Here is a 20,043-nt window from a genome sequence, read left to right on the forward strand (position 1 = left end):
CTGCCTGTGCAGTGCACTCCGGCCCTCAGCCCTCGGCCCTCAGCTCTGGGCTGGGAATCATCATTGTGTGTGTCTTTTTGTAAGAAATCTGCCCGCAGAGCACCCAAGGCCCATGAAGGAATGGCCCAGGCCAAACGATTGAGAGGAGGGAGGGAGAGAGAGGGAGAGGGAGAGAGAGAGAGAGAGAGAGAGAGAGAGAGAGAGCAATTTAAATACTGGCTTCTCTGAAGAAAGAAGGAAAATAATCACATTTGTGTGTGTCATTTATTTCAGTTTCGCTGGGGGAAGAGACGCCGTTTCTCTCCTGCCTCCTCCTCGCTGGATAGAACTAACTCTAAACACCAATTTCTCAACACTTAACCCTCCCACATTGCCAGAGTTTGCATTTTCCCCTCTCTGTTTTTCTTTTTTAAGACGGTGGGCTTTTCTCTATCTTGCTCTTTCCTTTTCTTTTCGTGCTCTCTCCCACCTGGGTTGGGACATTTTTGAGGGGTTTTTGTGTTTTCCTTGGCTGTGCGGAGGCAGGAGGCTGGGGCAGGGCTTAGGATTGCTCCTTGTCGGTTTTCTCTTTATTCATCTTTTTCATCTTCATCCTCCGGTTCTGAAACCAGATTTTGACCTGCCGCTCAGTGAGATTGAGAACACGGGCCACCTCGTACCGACGGTCCCTGGTTAAATACATATTGAAGAGAAATTCCTTCTCCAGTTCCAGCGTCTGGTACTTGGTGTAGGGGCAGCGTTTCTTCCTTGTGGAGCGGGCGTGGATCCAGTTGGCCACGGGGTTGCCTGGAAGGCCAAACACAGGCAAGGGTCAGTAGGGTCCTTCCAGCCTAGGGCCTCTGTCATCCCACCCCTGGGATTCGCCAAGCTCCCCAAATTCAACAACTGAACCTGAATTTGGACACGTTTCCTTTAGGCATTTTCTCCTTTCTCTTTTGCATTCTGCCCCCTCCCTGCTCAGTTTCCGGCACCTAAAACTGTAGTAAATGTGAAGCCCCCAAAGCTACCCCCCCCTTCAAGAGCAGTGATTTGAGAACATCCTCATAAAAAGTCCAAATTCCCAACCGCTTCATAGGCCCATAAACACTTCTCTCTCTTGTTTTTTATTTTTATAGCAAGGATCCCTCTCCTCCCCACCTCCCTCTTCCTCTGTCCCTCCCATCCTCGCAGCCCACAACCAAGTCCTGAAATGTTGTTGTTCTGTTTCCTGACCCTGAGAGTCCCTAAACCCTCACCTCTTTCCAGAACCTATCTCCGGCTCAGAATTCAGCCCTGCTGAGGCGAATTATCAGGGTGATGTTAGAATGGGGAGCATTCTCTCCTCAGAGAGCTGCTGGCCTTGGAGAAAGGCTCCCCCATATCTGTTCCCCTCTAGTGTCCCCCCCCCAGGCCAGCCCAGGACAGGCTCTGCAGAAGACAATCCTCCAATTTCAGGTTTATGGGACTAGTGAGGGCAGGGAGTGAAGCCTCAGAGGGGTGTAATTAGGCCCTGGCCCCTTATGGAGCTAGAGGAAAAGATTTCCTGAAGTTTCCTCCTGAGGGTTCCCCCAGACACTTCCTCACACCCAGGGGGCTGCACCCTCCCCTGCTGTTTCTCCTTATTCCCTCCCCCTTTCTCTGAGCCTACAGCTTACACCTGCCCCACGCCTCTTCACCTTCTGTGCAATACTCAGAATGCTCCTATCTCCCTAATTGGAGTCTCAGTCACCCCCTTTCTGTCTCTGTCTCTCTGTTTCTCTGTGTGTGTGTGTGTGAGTCTCTCTGTTTCTCTCTGTCTCTCTCTCTCTGTGAGTCTGTGTTTCTTTAATCTGAAGATTCCTTCCCTGTTCCATAGTCCTAATCCCTATTCACAACTCTTTCTCCAGTGGACACTTAAAAGTGGGTTTTCAAGTTTAAGAAAACTAGGACCTTACTTCTCCACTTATGACTGAAAGTCCTAACCTAAGTTCCTAGGGAGTGCCCCCCAGATTCTTCCCCTGGGGAGAAGTCGGTGGACCTTCTGTGGTAGAAACCCCTGCTGGGATGAAGACCCACAGGCAGGCTTGGAGGTAATTTCTCTCCCTTTGCTCCAAGCGCCCTCCTCACCTCTGCCTTGTCCTTTCTCAAACCACAAAATGAACCCCAGCCCCTCAGGCCAGCCCCTGTGTCTGTTTGCATTTTTTTTTTCCCAGAAAGTGACCACTGAGCCAAAAAAACCTGAGTTAAGAGGGACACCCAGGGGTCTTCCTTCAGAGGCAGCCTCTAGGGGAGAAGCCCTTCTAACCGGCTCTCTCCTAACCCGGGCCCCCTTCTCAGACCTTCCTGCCCTGAGAGCTCCCCAAGGTAATTCGCTTTTATTGAGTCTCGCCCCCTCACCCTCTCCGCTCTGCCTGTGCCGCTCGGAGGGGCTGTGATCCGGCCGCCCCGCCTGGCCTCCCCTCCCCTCCCACGCCGGTTGTAAAGGAAAATTGCTCTCAACTTACTAGGGTCCAGGTCGGCCTTCTCCTCTTTGTGCTTGCTGCCGGCCAGCGCGTCCGCCTCGGGCGAGGGCAGCGCCTGCGGGGCGCGGTCGCGCAGCTCCCCGGGCGAGCCGTACATGTAGTCCGGGTAGCTGCGGCCGTCACCCGGGCCGCAGTCGGCGCGGCGCCCGGGGTAGGCGTCGGGCTTGAGGGCGTAGTGCCGGCCCCCGGCCGGGAAGCTGGGGAAGGAGACGGCGCCGGACAGCGGCTCGAGCCAAGTCCGCATGTAGCGCGCGTCGGCGCCGAGGTGGGGCTGGGGGCCGTAGGGGTGATAGACCACGGACGACTGGGAGGGCACGGGCGCCCACGACGTGCTGAACACGGCCGGCTTGGGCGCGAAGCTACAGGACGGAAAGTCGCTACAGTCCGGCACCAAGCCGCTGGGTCTGGCGGCGGCCGGGTGAGCCCCGGTGGCCGGAAACCTGGACGCTAGGAGGTCTTCATTGTCGTGAGAGATGAGCGAGTCCACGTAATAGTTACTGATGGGCCCCGTCGCCGACATCGTAACAGGGTTTTACATACATAAGATTATTGTATGAACTGTATATGTACTTTTTATCTGCTCACAGAACAATCAAGGCAGGTAATTATTTTTCCAGCCTTTTCCCGGCAGCCCATTGGCTCCCCAGCCCCCACGTGATCGTATTTACCCAAAAATACGGCGCGGATCAATGCGCAGGGGCTTTTTTCCCCTTGCTTTTCCCCCCTTTACCACCCGCTTCTCTCTGCTGATCCCAGCGACCTGCGTTTTCCTGACGATCTGCAACTCTGGACCCAGGGAGCCGGACAGCCCCCCTCCCTCAGCACACACCAGGACGAATCATAGCTCTTCAGGGAACCCACACCCCTTGACATGTGCAGCCAAAAGCAGATGGCTCCCCCTACATGAGGATTAAAAAAAAAAAAAAAAAAAAACCAAAAAAACCAAAAAACAAAACAAGGTGAAAATGCCAGTCCCAGAAGCCAGGGTTCCTGGACCCCCAGGGCCGAGCAGGCTCTGCAGCCCCACGGGGCGGGGAGGCCGGACGAGGTAGGTGGAGGAACTATTTCTTGACGTAATCTGTCTCTGTCGGCCCGGACGCTCCTGCGGTCTCTGAGTGAGCGGAGATCAGCGATTGTCAGTTGGGAACGTGGCTTTTAAAAATGCGTTTTTAAATACTGTGTATGTATGTATTTCTTTCAGAACAGCAACGAGGGAGGGAGGGTGGGAGGGGACTGAACTAGCTGGGATGGAGGGAGGGACAGAGGGAAAGGGGAGAGAGTCCTGCCACTGGCCAGCTCAGCTCCCCAAATCTGGGGTGTAGGAAGCTTGGGAAAGGTGGCGTGCTCTGGGGGGGGGAGGAGAGCTTGGGAGCCTCACACCTTCAACGTGAGCCCCTCAAGTCTTCTCTTGCTTTGGCACAGATATACAAGCCTTTATTTAAAATTTATTGTCTCTGTGTCTTTGCCAGCTTGAAGTGGAGGAGAGAACCCCACAACTTAAGTGAAGCATTCCCATCTCGCCTGCTCGCTTTCCTATCCCCCCAGCTTCATCTCTGCGACACGTCCCCCACTCCCCAAAAAAGAAGTCACTCAGAGGTTCTGTCTGCAGAGAGCCAGGGTGAGAACGGGCAAATCAAGAGAGCGACCTCGGTCGTGGGCAAGTAGCTTGTTTTTACGTCCTTCAATAAAATTTTTATGAGGATCATTTGATTGTTCATAAATGTGTCTTTCATTAAATAAAATTGTAGGCTGTTTTTGGAACGGAAAAAGGCAACGGAGGGATGGAAGAAGGCAATTTCTTTGGGGTCGGATGGAAGAATTCAGGAGGTGGTAGTGTGATTCAAGGAAATATCAGACAACTTGGATGTCACCTCCTAATAAGTTGACTGCTCCTCCCCCCCACAATCTGGGGTCAGTTGCACACACAGGCTTTCAGTATCTCCCATGGTGGGCTTTAGGCAGGCAGAAAAGTCCTCGGTATGGGTGCAGGACAGGGGGAAAAGAGGTTGGTTGTGGGGATGGAGGGACAGGTGATACCTTCAGACACAAACACCCAGGCAGAGCAGAGAGAACCTAAAGGAAGGGTACAGTCTCGGAGTCAAAGGGAAGAGTCTGTGAGGGGGAAATCAGAAGGAGCTGAGGCTGAGATGCAAGCTCTGGGGGGGCTTCCCAGACCCAGCCACATCTGCCTTTCCTCCTCTCTCCAGTCCTCAGGGCCAGACCAAGCTCTAAGTGTGGAAATGGAGGCTGGTTTTCTCTTCCTCTATCTCCTCCAAGGTGAGGAAGTGCTAGAGAGGATGGTATGTATGTTTGGGGGCAAGAAATTTGGGGAGAGAGACTCAAGAACCACAGGGGCCCTCCCCAGTCCCTGTGAGCCCCAGCCTCTGGCCTTCACTTTCGGTATATCAGGGCTGGGTTGTTTGAGGCATGGGTATGTGTGTCTAGTTGGGGAGAGGTACTCAGAGCCTCAGCTCTGTCTGTCTTCTCTTTGGGGGTGGAGTGGCTGGAAATCCAAATTACAGTAAGAAACAGAGTATCTCTTTGGCCCTGATGTAGCCATGTTGGGTGTCAATCAAAAAATCTCTTTCACTAGTTATTTCAAGGAAGAGACAGGAGGTTCCAGTCCCTGTGCAGAGGCTTCCTCCACATCCCCAGCACAGCCCACGCCCCCCAGCCATGGCTGACTAGGGCTGCCTGGCTCTTGGTCGGCTGCTGGCTGCTTTGAGCACAGACACGTTAGTCTTCAGTGGGGCCCTGGCCAGAATTCGACCAACAGGACATCAAGGGACAGAGCCTAAGAGAGTCAGAGCCTGAGACAGACCAATTTAATAGGTCACCAGGCAGAAGGGAGGAAAAATAGAAAAGGAGGGTTACGATAAGAGGGAGAAAAAAAAATAAGAATAAGGGAAAGAAGGTAAGATAAAGAGACCTAAAAGCAAGGAGAGGAAGGCTTTCAAAAAGCAAGGGAGGGAAGGGCAATGAGGCGCAGGCAGGATGGGGCAGGGCTCAGGCTGGCGGAGCAGCCAGCAGCCGTGGCATTGTGCAGTTCTCTTGCTTGCTGGGGCTTTGCCGCGGGACTGCTCGGGGCGCGTCGGCCACTTCTGTCTGGACACAAAGGAGTAAGAGGCCTCCTTTCCTGCTCCTCTGGGAGACCTGCTCTGGTGGGTATGCTAGGCCTCGGGGACAGAATCTGGTGGTAGCCCTGCAGTCAGTCACTCTAGGTGCTGAGGGCTGAGCTACGTTCTAATAAAGAGGGAGAAACAGAAGAGGAAAGAGACAGCATGCCTGCTCTCCCTCTGCATCTTCCCGGGGCACAGGGCTGGTCTGTCTCTACCTCAGCATTCCTAAACAGTAGTGCCTAAGAACCTTTTCCATCGCCCTCTTCTATTTGGAAGAGCCCCTCTTACAGACGTCTTGTCTGTAACGAGACCTCCCTTCTCTCCTGCTCCCTTTGAACACCGCCTTCTTTTCAACTGAGCAGCCTGCACACCCAGCCTGCCTCCCCTGCAGCGGCTGCTGCGGCTGGGCAGTCAGGGTACCGGCCAGGGATCCCTGCTGCCTGTCAAATCCCCCAGGAAGCAGAAGAGAGACTGTTGCCTTTGCTTTTGGGAGCAAGAACTCCAGACCCTCCCCAATCGGAAGAGGCCTCGCCCACAGGCCCTGCACACCAGTGTCCCACTCTGGTAGCCTTAAGGAAGGGTCTGCTGGAGCCTGGGGTCCAGAGCCCCTAGGCCCAGGTCTTGCATGAGGGTTGTGACTCCCATGCTTATATTTAGAAGCCAGCAGGTCAGGGTTGGGAAGTGGGCTCTGAGGGTCCCCCTAAATCTGGCAGGTAGATGTGGGGGGCAGAGAGGTAGGGATGCCAAGGAGAAGCGTCTCATCTTGGAGTTCAGTTACTCTTGCTGAAATGCCTGTTCTGTTCTAAGACTCCTCTCAGCTACACCTCTTCTTTCAATTTTTCTTAGCACCCCTGGGGCAAACCGAGAGTCCCGAGGAGGCTGGGGGTCACTGCTGGGGGTAGAGGGGAAAGCCCGGTCCTTGCTGACTGTCCTGTTCTTAGCCTTCACCCTATACCCCAGCAGATCTCGGTGGGCACGGGAGAGGAGCCCCCTGGAGGGGGAGGGGCGCACTTCCTCTATCACCTCAAATCTGGGCCATCGAGACCACAATCAAGCTAGCACCGTGGGAAGGACAGACAAACGGATAGGTTAGAGTCACCACCCCCTCCCCCCGCCGGGTGTCTCCCTTTTCATGATTTAAATTCCCTCCGGTTCAATCCACACCGTCAAGTTCGGATTAAATTTAAAACAGGCTTTCCCCGGAGCCCCCAGCGGGCCATCCGGGCCGCTGCGGGCCGGGAGCTGGCCCTCTGCGCCCCAGCACACGCCCTGAACCAGCAGACCCGCTCCGCTTGCTTTCATTTTCCTCCTTCCCCTGAAATGGGCTCATTCCGACCCTCCGCTGCCCTCTCTCCTTCCCCACCCCCTCCCTGGTTCTCTTCTACTTTCCCCCCCATCTCTCCTAATCCCTCTTTGTTGGGAAAAACACACCCACACACAACTCCTCCTAGCTAAGGCCTGAGCTGGAAGCAGAAACTGAGCTCCCCTGCCTGCCGCGAGGAGGCCCGCGTGCTACCCCCACCCGAGGTGGGTATCCGGGGTCCCCGCCACCACGCCAGGAGCAGGCCCCCCAGCTCAGCAAGCACCAGAGCCCCGGGCCTGTGAACGTGGCCCCCTCAACGCCACGGCCTGCCGGCCTGCCTTCGCGGGCGCCCCCGCCCAGCCGAAGCAAACGGGGTTATTTCCGGCTCCCCCAGCGCAGCCCGGGTTTCCAGGCTGGGCGGGGTGGGGGCGTCCCAGAAGAGGGCTGCCCCGCTCTGGCTCTCACTGCCCCTGACGCCTTGTTACCTGATCTTTTGTGTGGTGTACGCACCGCAAGGAAATTTGCAGTGACTTTGGAGCCCAGACTGAGGAAACGGAGGTGGCGAAGGGAGAGACAATACGGGCTCGAAGCGCAGTTCCGGGGCAGGCGCGGACTCCCCGCCCTCCTTAGGCTAGACCCGAGCGGTCTAGCCCAACCCTCAGGCGGCTCGCGAGCCTAGAACCGGCGAACGGCGCGTGGCGAGGACGCCAGAGGACCCCGCGTGCAGAAGACTCTGCGCCCTCCACCCCGGGCTCGGCCACCGAGCCGCAGGGAACGAAAGCGCACGTCCCGACCACGACTTTCACGGGCCTCTGGCAGGCGCTCGGGTCGGGGCGTCCAGGCGGCACGCGGCGTGGCCAGGGCAGAGCACAAGCGCGAGCTGAGGCCACGCGCGGGTCCCGGGCCTCCGTGCCAGGCCCGGCGGGCGCCTCTCCCTACCTTCTCTCCCGCCAGGGCTGGGCAGGGCCGGAAGACTCGGGGCGCGGGGCTCGGTCCAGCTCGGCCTCGGAGCCTTGGCTACCTGCTCCGCGGCTTCCCCGGAGCCGGGGCCGCCGCCTCCCGCCCGGGGAGGGGAGCCCCGCCGCCGCCCTCGGCCCTCCCTCCCTCCTGCCTCCCTCCCTCCCTGCACGCTGCCGCTCGCGGGGCCCTCCCGCGGGCAACCTGCTCTGGACCAGGTCCAGGTAGCTCCGGAAGAAAAGGACGGGCCCGCTCCCACGGAGAGGGGAGACCCGCAGCCGCACCTTTCTCCACGCCTGGTCACGGCCCGACCTCCGTGCAGCCACGGGGCCCGGCCCGGCCGCCGCAGAGGTGAGCGGGCCCACCGCCCGCCGCGCCCCGCGCCCCCGCCGCGCCCCGGTGCGCCCCACACGTCCAGCAGACCTCAAGGTCCTTCCTCCAGACTCAACATCCGGGTGGCGGCCCGCCGCTGACCGCAGCCCACCAGTCCGCTCTGCCCAGTCACAGGTCCACACCGGCCCACCTTGTCCCTGCTCCCCGCCCTGCGGAACACCTCTCCGAACCCAGCCGTCTGCGGGGCCACACCGGGGCAAACCTCAGCCCCGGCCAGGGACCCACACGAAGCTCGGCTTCCCAGTCACACTCCCCGTCACCTGTTCCCAAGAAGAGCTGCATCTTCCAGCGAGGGGGCCGAGGCCAGGCCGACCGCCGGGCCAGGTCCTCGGGAGGCCGCGGGGGATGAGCCGGGCCGAGCCTGAGCCCCTGCTGCCGGCGAGACCTCTCGGCGAGGCGAGCTCTCGCCTTTTTCTCCTTCTCCCTCAAGTCTCAAACACACGCCGAGAGTTCAGCTCTATAAATCCTGCTCCCCTTTCCCATATCATAATTAAAAAAAACCAGTAGGGGAGGTTTTAACTTTTATTGCGGTTTCTAGAGTTGGGCTGCCGAGCATATATTAAGTTTACGCTATGTGCTCTCGGCGGGGAGGGTCCTTTAAGAAATAAAAATCCATCTTAATATCCTCAGACGAGAGAGATAATTTTTCCCTCCTCTTCACGCTGTTCCTTCTGAAGACTCCCTTCCAGCGAAGCGAATAAATAATTACAATCGCCTTAGCCATGAGCCAGAGTCCCAGGGCCCCGGGGCGGACTCTGACCATCAGACTGGCCCTCACCTTGGCCCTAGGAGACCTCACTCCGTTTCTCCAGGTCTAGGGAGGAGACTGCCCTGACCCCTGACTCTGTGGCCACCTCCTTTAAGCCCATCATCTTTGAAATGGAAATAGGGGCAGAGGAACTCAAGGCACAGGAGTCCTACATTGATAAACTCCAGCCCACGGGGAGATTTCTTTAAGCCAAGAGCTTTTAAACACCTTGTCCAGCCTGAGGCTCTCTCATGCCCGGGCTGGCTGTGTGCCTCTGGGGAGGGGGGCTCTGAAGTTAGAGACTGAATAGACTCCCAAACTAGGGAATTCCCTGGTCTCCCACCACTAACTGGGCTTTCTGGAAACCTCCGCATTTCCCTGGGCGCCACAGACATTTGAACACTTTTCCTCCCACAAAGGAATGGAGAACACACAAGCCGACAATTCAGCTGGAAAAGGGAAGAGTCTCTTCCTGGCTTGCCCTCCAATATCCACAGAAGTCAAAATAAATTTCACACAGACACACACACACACAGAGAGAGAGAGAGAGAGGGCAGAAAGCCTGTGGGGGACACACAGAGACCCACAAGCACAGTTCAACCTAAAGTCCCATCCTCTTCTCCCACGACACCAGGTTGAGAATACATAATTCTCCATGAGAGTTTGTTAGAGACATGACTGTATTTCCTGCTTTTAGAATCACAATTACGAAAAGAGCCCCAAGAACCTGGCCTTCTTTGGTCCTTTCCAATATCTCTGAGACCAGAGGCGCTTGGCTCACTTTCCCCCCAGATCTCCTCATCCAATATAACCCATTTTTTTTTCTTCTGAAGACCAAGAGACCTTTTTTGAGATCCTTGTCTGTAGAAACCAAGTCCAGAATTGAGAAAGCCAAAGGCAACAGAGTGAAGGAAAGGAGGTCTGCAAAGTTTCTCATGGCTCGGATCTCCCTCTGCCCCTTTCTTCTCCCCTCTGCCCCTAGCCTCAGCCAACAGCCTTCTCAACAATGTGTAGCAGAGTGCTGGTGGCTTCTGTTTACCCAGATATCTTCACAGAATGTAAGGACGGGCAACCGCCCAGCAGCCACAGACTAGCCGGCCCACAGCACCTACCGGTAACAGACAGCACCTACCGGCAACAGCCAGACAGACCACAGCTGAGTTTTGGCCCTTAACAGGGTGTTTAGGAAGGTTTCCACTTGGACTTGGTGTTTCTTCACTAAGCTACTTCCTTCCCCCGTGAGTCCTTTCCCTGGAGCTAGGGAGGGTAGAGGCCACTGTCCTCAGGGTCCCCGACTCCTGCAACACCTCCACTTTCCAGAGGAGCACTGCTCCCTCTCTCTGGAGGTGGCAGGGAGGGAGCTCACTGTTTCAGACACTCTCATCTTTCTGGGAGCCTTTCCTCAGTGACTCTGCCCCACCCTGATGCCCAACCGAACTGGCCCACCAGGCCAAACTCAAACTCCTGCATTTCCTTGGAATTGGCTGGACCTTCTTTGTCTGTCTCCATCAGCTGGGCTCAGGAGACAATAGGGGTGGGGTGTGGGGAGATCTCCCTCAGTTACAGAGATTGGGACAGGCTGAGGAGAGGCTGTAAAGCCTGACCCCCTCGGTCTGCACCCACTTTGCCCTGTCTGGGATGGGGTGGTGGGGCAGTCCCACAAGGGAGGGAAGGGTAGGGAAGGGGGACTGGGGCCCTCGACGAAAACCGACTGATGTAACTCAGGCAGTTTCTTGTTGCCGAGTTCAAAACTCAATCCCAACAACATGAAACTACCTAAGCCACAGATCAGCTGAGCAAGCAGGGCCGGAGTTTAGGCTTTGCATCTATTCAAAAAGGAGAAGAGAAGGGGCTTGGGGAAGGAAGAAATTCAGCCCCATCCCCTTTCCACCCTACAGCCTCCCTAAGGACTAGAGAGTGGACCTTGGGTAGCTGGGGGGATTGAAGGTTTGATTGCCTCCATTGGTTTCTGGTATAGGCAAACTGCATTAGGAAAAGCTGGTGAAATGGGACCTCTAGCCACCAAATCCCCCCCCCAGTACTGCAGCAGAGCTGCCCTCTGCATCTGGCCCTGGCCCTGGCCCTGGGGGGTGTGCACGGGTGTTCTTCCACTCTTGAGCTGGGTCCCCTGTCTTGTCCATCTGGCTCTCCTGTACTCTCCTCCCAGACTCTCTCTGTCTCAGGCTTCTCAACAAACACTGGTGTCTGGACCACAGTGTCTGTGCTCTGGAGCCACTCTCAGGCAGGCCACTTGTCCCTGCAGCCAAGGAACGCTAGGACCAAGAACATGGACAAGGCTCACACCCACACCAGCAAAACACAAGAAAACCTAAGCTTCAAGCTCCAACCCCTCCACCTTCCTCAACAGACAGCCAGAGACACCTAAACTGATGGGTGGATCTCCCGGTGCTCCTAAATGCCTTCCAAGATAAAGAAGCCAAAACCACCAATTTACCCCTTTAACCACCGAACCCCAGGGCGGCAGTGGGCCAGGGAGGGGAAGAGAGAAAGCTCATAGCCTCTGCCCTCCACTGCCGGCGGCCACAAGGCAAACCCAGGGCTCTCAGCAAACACAGACGCCAGAAACACCTTCCTCGGTGCACTGCCCGCCGCTCGCCAGGCACCTGGAGACGCTGCTAGTCCTCAGCCCACCGCCAAGAGAAGAACAAGAAACCGATTCTCTTACCTTGTCGCCGCCTTCTCTTCTCGCTGCCGCTGGCGCTTCTGTTAGCTGCTGTGGAGGGGTGGGGGTGGCTCCTCCTGCGCCTCCGGTTAAGTTTATTCCTCTGTTTAGATGGGTGGGGGTTCCTGAAGTACCCCCAGCGGTGGTGGGGTGCACCCAGCCCCAGTGCCGAAGGCAACCAGATCCGTCTGCTCTTGAAGATTGCAGTTTGCTCTCTGCCTCTTTCCCTCCTCCAGTCACCTTTAAATGCATCTTTTACTGCAGTACCACATTATATTTGCAGATCATAAAATCCACCTCTCGCGCGCACCAAGACCGTCCTGACATTACTGTTTTATGACCTTGACTTATTGTGGTCACCTGGATAATATTTAAATCAACGTTATGGTCTCTCACTTACATTAAACCCGCCAAGAGACATTCTGCAAAGGCTGTAGGAGATGAGTCAGACACAACACACACACACAAATCCACACACTCAGTGTTTTGGGGAGGGAGTGTCTAAAAAAAAAGCTACTAAAAACAAAAACAAACAAACAAAAAACCAACCATTTGAGGATTAAGATTCCGGAAATTTATTAGGATATTTTTTTCTCCATTAAGGAAGCTACATGCAAAAGATACAACATACAGAATGTCTTTAAATAACACAACTCCCAGACAGGGGCAAGACAGTCGGGGGGGGGGTGGATTTTAGTTTTTACTTTGCTATGTTCTATTTTTAATTTTTTTTTTCTTCTGGATGGAATTTCTGAGACGTTAGTGGATGGGAGATACAGGGTGCTGGGGAGGGTGGAAGAAAAGCAGAAAGCAGCACAAATACTTCAAGCAGATTCTTAGAGCCACTGGGAGGGAAAGACATGGGAAGGCTTGGACTAGACGCTGCTATGACAAACACACAAATACTAGCTGAACTTTCAAGACTGTCTATTTTTCTAAGGGGCAAATGCAGCAAGGAGAGAGCAGTTCTAACTGTGCTCTCCGAGGTTACAGACCCTCTCTGTTCAAATCCCCCCCTTTCCCCCCAGAATCAGGTGGATTTGCTCTCAACTTTGCACGGAGAACAGAATGCTGCATTCGAGTGCGTGGGTGAGTGAGGGGTTTGACACACACACCGGCCACACTACCACCCCATTTGTGAGGGCACACACAACACCCCGAAAACCAGCACCCCATTTTTCATGCTTTAGGTGGAAGCGTCCTCGAAGCGCGAACCATAGGTCCCTCGGAAGGAGAGTCTGAGGTCTTTGCCTTTTTTTTTTTTTTCTTGCAGGCGCGTTGCATTTATACTCAGGGAGGGAAAAAAAATATCACCAGGCACAAAGGGAGGAGGGGCGGGGAAAGGAGAGACAGGGAGGGGGAGGAGATGACGCTGGCTCAGGTGAAATTAAAATTGGAGGTCAGTTCCCGGATCCGATTCTCTCGGTTCATTTTCTTGAGTTTCATTCTGCGATTTTGAAACCAGATTTTGACTTGTCTGTCTGTGAGGTTAATGGTCTTGCTAATCTCCAGGCGGCGCTCGCGCGTCAAATACATATTGAACAGAAATTCTTTCTCCAATTCCAGCGTCTGGTGTTTAGTATAGGGGCACCTCTTCTTCCTTCCGCTCTTTGCTGTCAGCCAATTTCCTGTGGTGTTTTCTGCCTTTATCTCCTCTGTTAAAAATAACATTATTTACATAAGTATCCCTGGAAGAAGCAAGCCCCTGGCGCAGCTTTTGGAAGCCTACTTTGGGAGAGAGCAGCTGAAGAGGCACGGGGAACTCTAGCCTCACAGGCCTGGGGCTGGTGCTCTTGGGGCTTTTGGAATTTCTTAGGGGTCCAGACTTACAGGGAAGAAATCAAGGAGGATTTTATAATCAAAGTGCTTGGTACGCTTAAATTAGTCAAGCCCACCTTATCCTAACAAATTCTGAATGCCTTTCCTGTTCCTGGTGGTTGCTTTAAACCTCTCCAGGTTTTCCCTCAACTCTGTTCTGCTCTGGAAAAATCCAGCCAGCCAGAAAAAGCATTTTATATGCAGAGTCATTTTCCGGAGAGATTTAAGCCCTTTCAACTCTGTGGAAGGGTTCCATCCCTGGCTCTGCACCTCAGGAGTCCCTGCACTAGACACCCCCCAACTCTTATTCCACCTGAATTGCCACCAGATTACTGTCATGTCCCAGCACCCTTGCTTTCTCCTTCTCTCTTGCCTGTCTGCTTCAGGTATAACTGAGGCAGAAAAACCTGTCTGGACAGCAGGGACCAGGAACAACAGCTCTGAGGCATGCCAAGGGATGCTCAGACAACTCTCCCTTACCAGAGGACTTAAGGTCAAAAAAGGGAGACATCCTGAGGTCTTGCTGTCCCCTACAGTCAATGTGTAGGTAGATGTAAATGCGTTCCAACATGCACGGGCACACACACACACACACACACACACACACATCTGGAAGGATATCACAGGATATCATTGGATAAACATCTACGAGAAGGTATTAAACATGTAAACATATAAACATATATGAGGAGACACCATAATGCGTGTTTCTATTGTCTTATTCCCTTTCTAGTATGTATTCTTGCTGAAATGGACCAGCCTTGCTCTTCAGGTAAGAGAAGAGAACATGGCTACCCTTTAAAGGGGGAAATCTAGAGTCCAAAGACTAGGGAGTGGATACCTAACAGATAACTTTGCTGGTAGCTCTGTGTGCACCCTGCATTCTCTCTTCTTTATGCCAAATTAGCCTTCTGAGTCCTAGATTTTGTCCTCGATTAGTGGTTTAAAAAAGCTCTATAGGGCAACCAGGAAACAGCATGAAAAAAATACAAAAACTTGAGGCTATAGTCTAGAAAACGTCACCATCTTTAATTATCCTCCAATCTCTGCACCTGCAGCTTCTTGCCAAACTGTTTACAGGCTCCCTACATCCAACTCTATCCTGTTTATTTTTTATTGGGGTTGTTGGGTTTTAAGAGGAGGGAAGGAATTACAAATGGACCTTAGCCAAAAGCTCTTTGCCTCTGGCCTGTAGAAACACCAAAAAGGGGCGGAGGAAAAGGAGAAGACAAAGTGCAATTTCTAGGTGTTAGTTCGGGACAGGAGGGCTCAGATTGTTGGGGGGGGGGCAGCAAGGAGAGAAAGGAGAATCTATCAAAGTGGTTGTAGTTTAGGTTGAAGAGGTGGACTTGTTAACCTTGACTTTGCTTTTTGGTATGGCTAGGACAAAGTTTTTTCTCCCCTAGCCCTCCAGGTCAGCCTAGGGTTGACGATGAGGGGATAAACGAAACCTTTGCTTCACACATGTGCCCTAACACTGTGATGTGGGTGCCTCACCCCCTCATCTTCACAGGCACAGCCGCTGCATCTGCTGGTCAAACTCTCTGAGGACTGATTTACCAAGGCTATCTTTGAAGAGCAGACTCAAGAGGGCACGCCAAAAGAGTGTGTGTACATGTGTGAGTGTGTGGGGACCACAAGGATGTGTCTGTGTGCAGGGAGAGATCACCGTCAGGCATGACTGTGCAGCTGCACCCATGTACAGAGCGCACACACAAGGTTCAGGCCACCCCGCCTCACCCACCCTCACTACTCCGTGTGCTCTACACCAATGGGCCTCACACACCACCACTGGAAGCTAGCGTCTTGGGGAGCAGGGTTAGTCCCCTCCATTGGGCCTTTTCAGGTGCTTTTTGCTCCAACTTCTCAGGGAAAGTCGTTCTTCTGAGCATTCCAATCCTGCTCCTGTTTCAAACTCTGCATTCTTTTTCCAGATAATAGAAAACGGTCCTGAAAGCTTTCCAGGCACAGAAGAAATGAATCTTGAACCCTGGGCTTGAGCTCTGGCTGAGCATTCTCTCTTGAACCAAAATCACAAAGAAATCCAACCAATGCCTCACTCCTTTTTGGAAGTAAACCGCTTGCCACGCACACAGAAATTTTCCAACCACTCATTTATAAGCTGCTTTTGAAAAACAACGAGGGAAAAACATAATTTAACTTAAAATAATAATAATAATAATAAGAGGGGGAGGGAAGAAAGAAAGGAAAGAAACGTTTCCAAAGCCCTGACCCAAAGCCACCTTCAAGCCAAGCATCTGGAGGAGGGAGGACTGTGGCGGATAGCCCTTCACCTCCACCTCTTCCGGCCTCAGCCTGGCTGCCCAAGGCCCAGCCGACACACAACTCCCAGGCCACAAACTGAACGCACAAAACGGACCCACAATCAACAAATTGGGTTTCGTAGGAAACATGTTTCCAACTAGGAAAATGCACGAAAGAGAAATTACTCATTTCTAAGCCTCCACTGGTCGCTGGCCTAAGGATCGCCATTTTAAGCCTTTTCAGAGCTTTGACCTGAGCTGGGGACACGAGCCCCCAGGACATCTTCACCGAAAAAGCCAACCAAAACCATCCCGCGCCCGGACCGCCACCGGTCCGGTGCAGCACAGGGCGCCCTCAGGCCGCCTGTAACGCGCCCTCCTCCTCCGTTTATGCACCCAAGGGCCGGCCTGCACCTTCACGTCGCCTCGTCCGTCCCCGCTGAGTGACATGCCACCAGCCTGGTGCTCAGCAAACAGGAGCCTCAAGCCCGGCTCAGCGCAGAACCTTCCAGTTCCCCAGGCCTCTGCTCAGCCCTCCCTCCTCTTCCTGCCCCAAACCCTGACCGCGAAGCCCGGAGCCCCAGCGCCCCAGCCGGCCCGCGGCCCAGGAGGCCTTACCTTTAGCTTCGTTGTCCGAGGTGTCTGGGCTGGAGTCTGCGGTCTTGGCCCTTTCCTTCTCGCTCTCCGAGGGGCTGCCTTTCGGGCCCGCCAGGCTCTGCTCCGTCTTGATCTCGTTAGGACTCGGGGTCTGGCTGTCGGACTTGGGGGTCTCAGGAAAACTCACTTTGCCCCCGAGCTGAGGCGACTCCAGATGTTCGGCGCGCGGGTTGAGATTGGCCCGCTGCTCGAAAGGGGCTTCGAACTCGTTGGCCCCGGCGCAGTGGGGCGTTTTGTCCAGCGCTGCGTAGCCTGGGCTGGCGCGGTAGTAGCTGGGCACAGGGACCTCGTGCTCCCCGAGGCAGGACTCCGGCAGGGGGTGGGAGTAGAGCGCTGCCTCGGGGCCACTTTTCGCCCGCTTCTCTGCACTGTACATGCAGCAGACATTCTCTTCCTTGACACTAGGTGGGTAGGAGCAGGAGGACAGAGGCCTGCCAACAGGTTGCTCCAGGCGGTAGGCGGCCTTGGGGTCGCCCCAGGAGTCTAGCTGCGAGAGGTAGGACGGGTAGGTGCTGAGGGCCAGGTTGGGGCTGCCTCCCTCGTCCCTCTTGGAGAGCGAGGGCGCGAGCCCGCAGCCTCTCATCACCCCGCAGCTGAAGTCACTCCCAGATTGCATATACATTCCTGCGCCACGGTTATAGCGCTCTCCTCCTCCCGGCGCGGCCAAGGGCTCCGCGTACGAGTTCGGAGTTACATTGCGAGGGCATGTCATTTTCGGAGAGAGGGGTTTTTAAGGAGCAATACTACAGCGGAGGAGCTGACATCTTTTTCCCCCATCCGGGAAAGGGGGGGCGGCTGGAGGGGCGGGAGGAAAAAGAAGGGGAGGGGGGAAATATCAGCTCCATAATTATCCGCGCATTCGGGCCTCACCATGTGACGGCTAGACCAATGGGATTTGAAAATGGCCTTGATGATTCAGACGGCCGTGACGTCAGCGGGGTCAAGTTGTCGGCAGGCGGAGCGCGCAGCGTGGAGTAACAGCGCCACCTAGCAGCTGCCGGGGGGTAGGGGCAGCGGAGCCCTTCCTGGCGAACAAAGGAAGCGCCCCCGGGCTGCAGGGGCGGTGGGGTGGCGGTAGCGTGGGTGGAGGGATATGGGGCTGTTCTGGAAAGAGTGGGACTTGTTTACTAGCGCATCAGCCTGTAGCTCCTGGGGAGAGGAGGGTGGAGAGGGGGAAAATCGGGGCAGAGTAAGGCAACCTGGGCTCAAAACAGTCAAACTCAAATTAAAAGGTCAAGACAAGACTCAGGTACTCTCTCCCCCGGCCTCACCTTCCGCTTTCCTCACCCCGTACTCACTCCCGCTTCTTCCCTTGGGTTCGGAGCTGGGTAATGTTTTGGAAGAGACGGGAGGGATTAGGGTGGGCTTAAGGAGAAGAAAAAGTTAAAGAATCAAAAGCAGGCTAAAGTTTCCGCTCTCCTGCCTCCTGGTTCCTTCGGCTTGGTGCTGGGGCCTGGGAGCTCCTGACGGCTGGTTTTGGAGGTTGGTGGAGTTGCAAGTTCCATGTGGGAACTAACTGCGAGCCTTCAGAGTCCGGAAATGGGTCATGGCCAGGGACCCTGGGCAAAGGACCGTCCCAGTGGCCGCAGGAAGCTGGGGATTAGAGGTTCATACTCCGCAGCCTGGAGTTGCAGTCCGGGCCCTGCTGGACGAGCAGCTGCGGTCTACGGGCCTTGCTCCTGGCCCCGGTTCGGGAGGCCGCTTTGCTCCATGTTCCGGAGGCTCCCGTTTTCGCTTGACCCTGCCCTTACTAAAACAAGGAATATTCCTGGAGAGAAAGCCCTAACTTGCAGGCCTTGATTGGGTCGAAGGCGCGGCGTATCCACACGGAAAGGCGCACAAGACGCAATTAAACTCCATCTGAGAAGGGTCCTTTTTAAGCGACTGGGCTGGGAATATTTTTTAAAGAAGAGGGGGCGGTCTATTTTTTGTGTATTTACTAAAGAGGGGAAGTACGGAGCGGGCAGGGATGTGTTTGAAATAGTTCGTTCGGTTTCTACAGCACCTTTCTTCCAAAGCGAACTAAGCTCTCCACCCCTTCCTCAGGAAACGGAGTCCAAAGAATAACTTGTCTTTCCGGTAGCCCCACATTTTTCTCTAGGCAGAGGCTGTGGGCTTTTCATTTTCCGAAGGACCAGAGCCTGTCTGGGAAAGGACTCCAGGGCCGGGCGCCCTGGCGGGGATGAGCGAAGAAGCTGGACCGATTCTTGGAGGCCCTAGCCAGCTAGGACCGAAGAGGACTAAGGAAAGAATTGCCCCAATTTCCTCAACCAGGGGTGGAGAAGAAGACCCAGGGGTCCCTTAATTCCGGGTGTGGGGGATCAAAAGGTCCTGCCGTGTGCGGCTGGCTTGCAGGCAGGGGAGATTTGAAATAGTTTTGTGTTTTCATTTGCAGAGGTCGCCCTGGCTTCAGCCTGGGGGTTACTCAGGGCAAGGTTATGTTGGTTAGGCCCCAGACCAGACTTGGGACAGTCCAGCAGCAGTCAATCTAGGGAGCCATTTGTCCATCCCTCGGGAAACAGCCGAGACTTTACGACCACTCTGTTTGTATTATCTGCATAAGTCTTTCCCCATGAGCTTGATCGAAACCGGCTCCTTTTACGAGGACCCAAAGAAAATTTCCCGTCATATTTATCAGCTGGGGATAAAAATTTAGTATGGGAACTGATATTTCCTCATTTATGGGACGATGAAATTAAAGACCAAAGCAATTCAGAATTATATGGCTTTTGGGGGATCTCTTCCCCCCCCCTCTTTCATATCTCTTTATTTTTCTCTATAGTGTGCCTGTTCCTGGAGTCTGTCCTCCCAAAATCCTGCCCTTGTCCCCTGTTCTGGAGTGGAATAGGGCCCTTTCTCCAACCTCAGCTCTTCCCGGCTTTCATCTCAGTGACAGGAGCCATAGAAGCCAGGGAAGGGACAGTGTCTCCATCTGGGCCACGCCGTGCTGTCGGGATAGAAGGTTTTAAGGGAAGAGATTTGCAGGATAGTCGGATTGGAACCCAGTGTGAGGGAAGATGGTGAGGGTAAGAAAGGGGTGAAATCAATACGTTCTAGGGTAGTCCTCCAACAACAGGCTCCTGGGGAGAAACTGGCTAGTTATCAGGAGAGGAGCAAAGTTACTCAGACCCGGGCCTGTCTCTCCCACAGCCTCCCATCGCTTAGCCCAGTTCCAGCCTCGGTCATGGGAGAGAATAGACTTGCTTCAGGGTTCTTACCATTATTAGTGAAAATAACACCCTCAGGGGGAAGCCTCCTGCTTCAACTCCCACCTCACAAGAACGAATAGTGTTTAAGGTTGAAATAATTAGAACTATGATAAACACGGCCCATTAATGAAACAAGAAATCAAATTCATCAGCCTAAGTGGGACCCCCGTTGGGACAAATGTTTGCCTCTAATTACTCAAGATAAACGAAAACCCAGAGCTGTTAAGCAAGAGCCGCCGGCTTGCTAGGACGAAGACGCGAATAACTTAGCTTTTCCAAGACTTTGGGCTCTGTGCTAACGGAGGTAAAAGGAGCGAAGTGAAAGTGACGGCCCTGAGAGGGAGCTTTTGTGGGGGTCGAGGAAAGTGCTGTTTAGCTAGGGTCTCAAGCCCTGCCCCCTTGGGCTCGCCTT

General features: G+C 54.5%; 2 protein-coding genes across 2 annotated transcripts; both read right to left on the bottom strand.

Annotated features, from left to right (window-relative positions):
• Positions 1-261: 261 nt before the first annotated feature.
• Hoxc9 (homeobox C9) lies at positions 262-3,029 on the bottom strand. Its single transcript, XM_021643569.2, has 2 exons — positions 2,463-3,029; positions 262-786 (listed from the first exon to the last, which is right to left on the bottom strand). Exons 1-2 carry the CDS (start codon positions 2,998-3,000, stop codon positions 542-544), a joined length of 783 nt encoding a protein of 260 aa, XP_021499244.1. The 5' UTR covers positions 3,001-3,029; the 3' UTR covers positions 262-541.
• A 9,205-nt stretch (positions 3,030-12,234) lies between these two features.
• Positions 12,235-17,196, bottom strand: Hoxc10 (homeobox C10). The gene is made up of 2 exons (XM_021643556.2): positions 16,384-17,196; positions 12,235-13,338 (listed from the first exon to the last, which is right to left on the bottom strand). Exons 1-2 carry the CDS (start codon positions 17,132-17,134, stop codon positions 13,061-13,063), a joined length of 1,029 nt encoding a protein of 342 aa, XP_021499231.1. The 5' UTR covers positions 17,135-17,196; the 3' UTR covers positions 12,235-13,060.
• Between the last annotated feature and the right edge of the window lie 2,847 nt (positions 17,197-20,043).

The sequence above is a fragment of the Meriones unguiculatus genome, chromosome 8, assembly GCF_030254825.1.
Source record: "Meriones unguiculatus strain TT.TT164.6M chromosome 8, Bangor_MerUng_6.1, whole genome shotgun sequence".
Classification (NCBI taxonomy): domain Eukaryota; kingdom Metazoa; phylum Chordata; class Mammalia; order Rodentia; family Muridae; genus Meriones; species Meriones unguiculatus.

Excerpts from the sequence above, each read along its gene's own strand:
- Hoxc9 (XM_021643569.2), bottom strand. The coding sequence starts at position 3,000 with ATGTCGGCGACGGGGCCCATCAGTAACTATTACGTGGACTCGCTCATC. Across the intron at positions 787-2,462 it reads GAAGGCCGACCTGGACCCTA|GCAACCCCGTGGCCAACTGG; the intron begins GTAAGTTGAGAG and ends TTGGCCTTCCAG.
- Hoxc10 (XM_021643556.2), bottom strand. The coding sequence starts at position 17,134 with ATGACATGCCCTCGCAATGTAACTCCGAACTCGTACGCGGAGCCCTTG. Across the intron at positions 13,339-16,383 it reads CTCGGACAACGAAGCTAAAG|AGGAGATAAAGGCAGAAAAC; the intron begins GTAAGGCCTCCT and ends TATTTTTAACAG.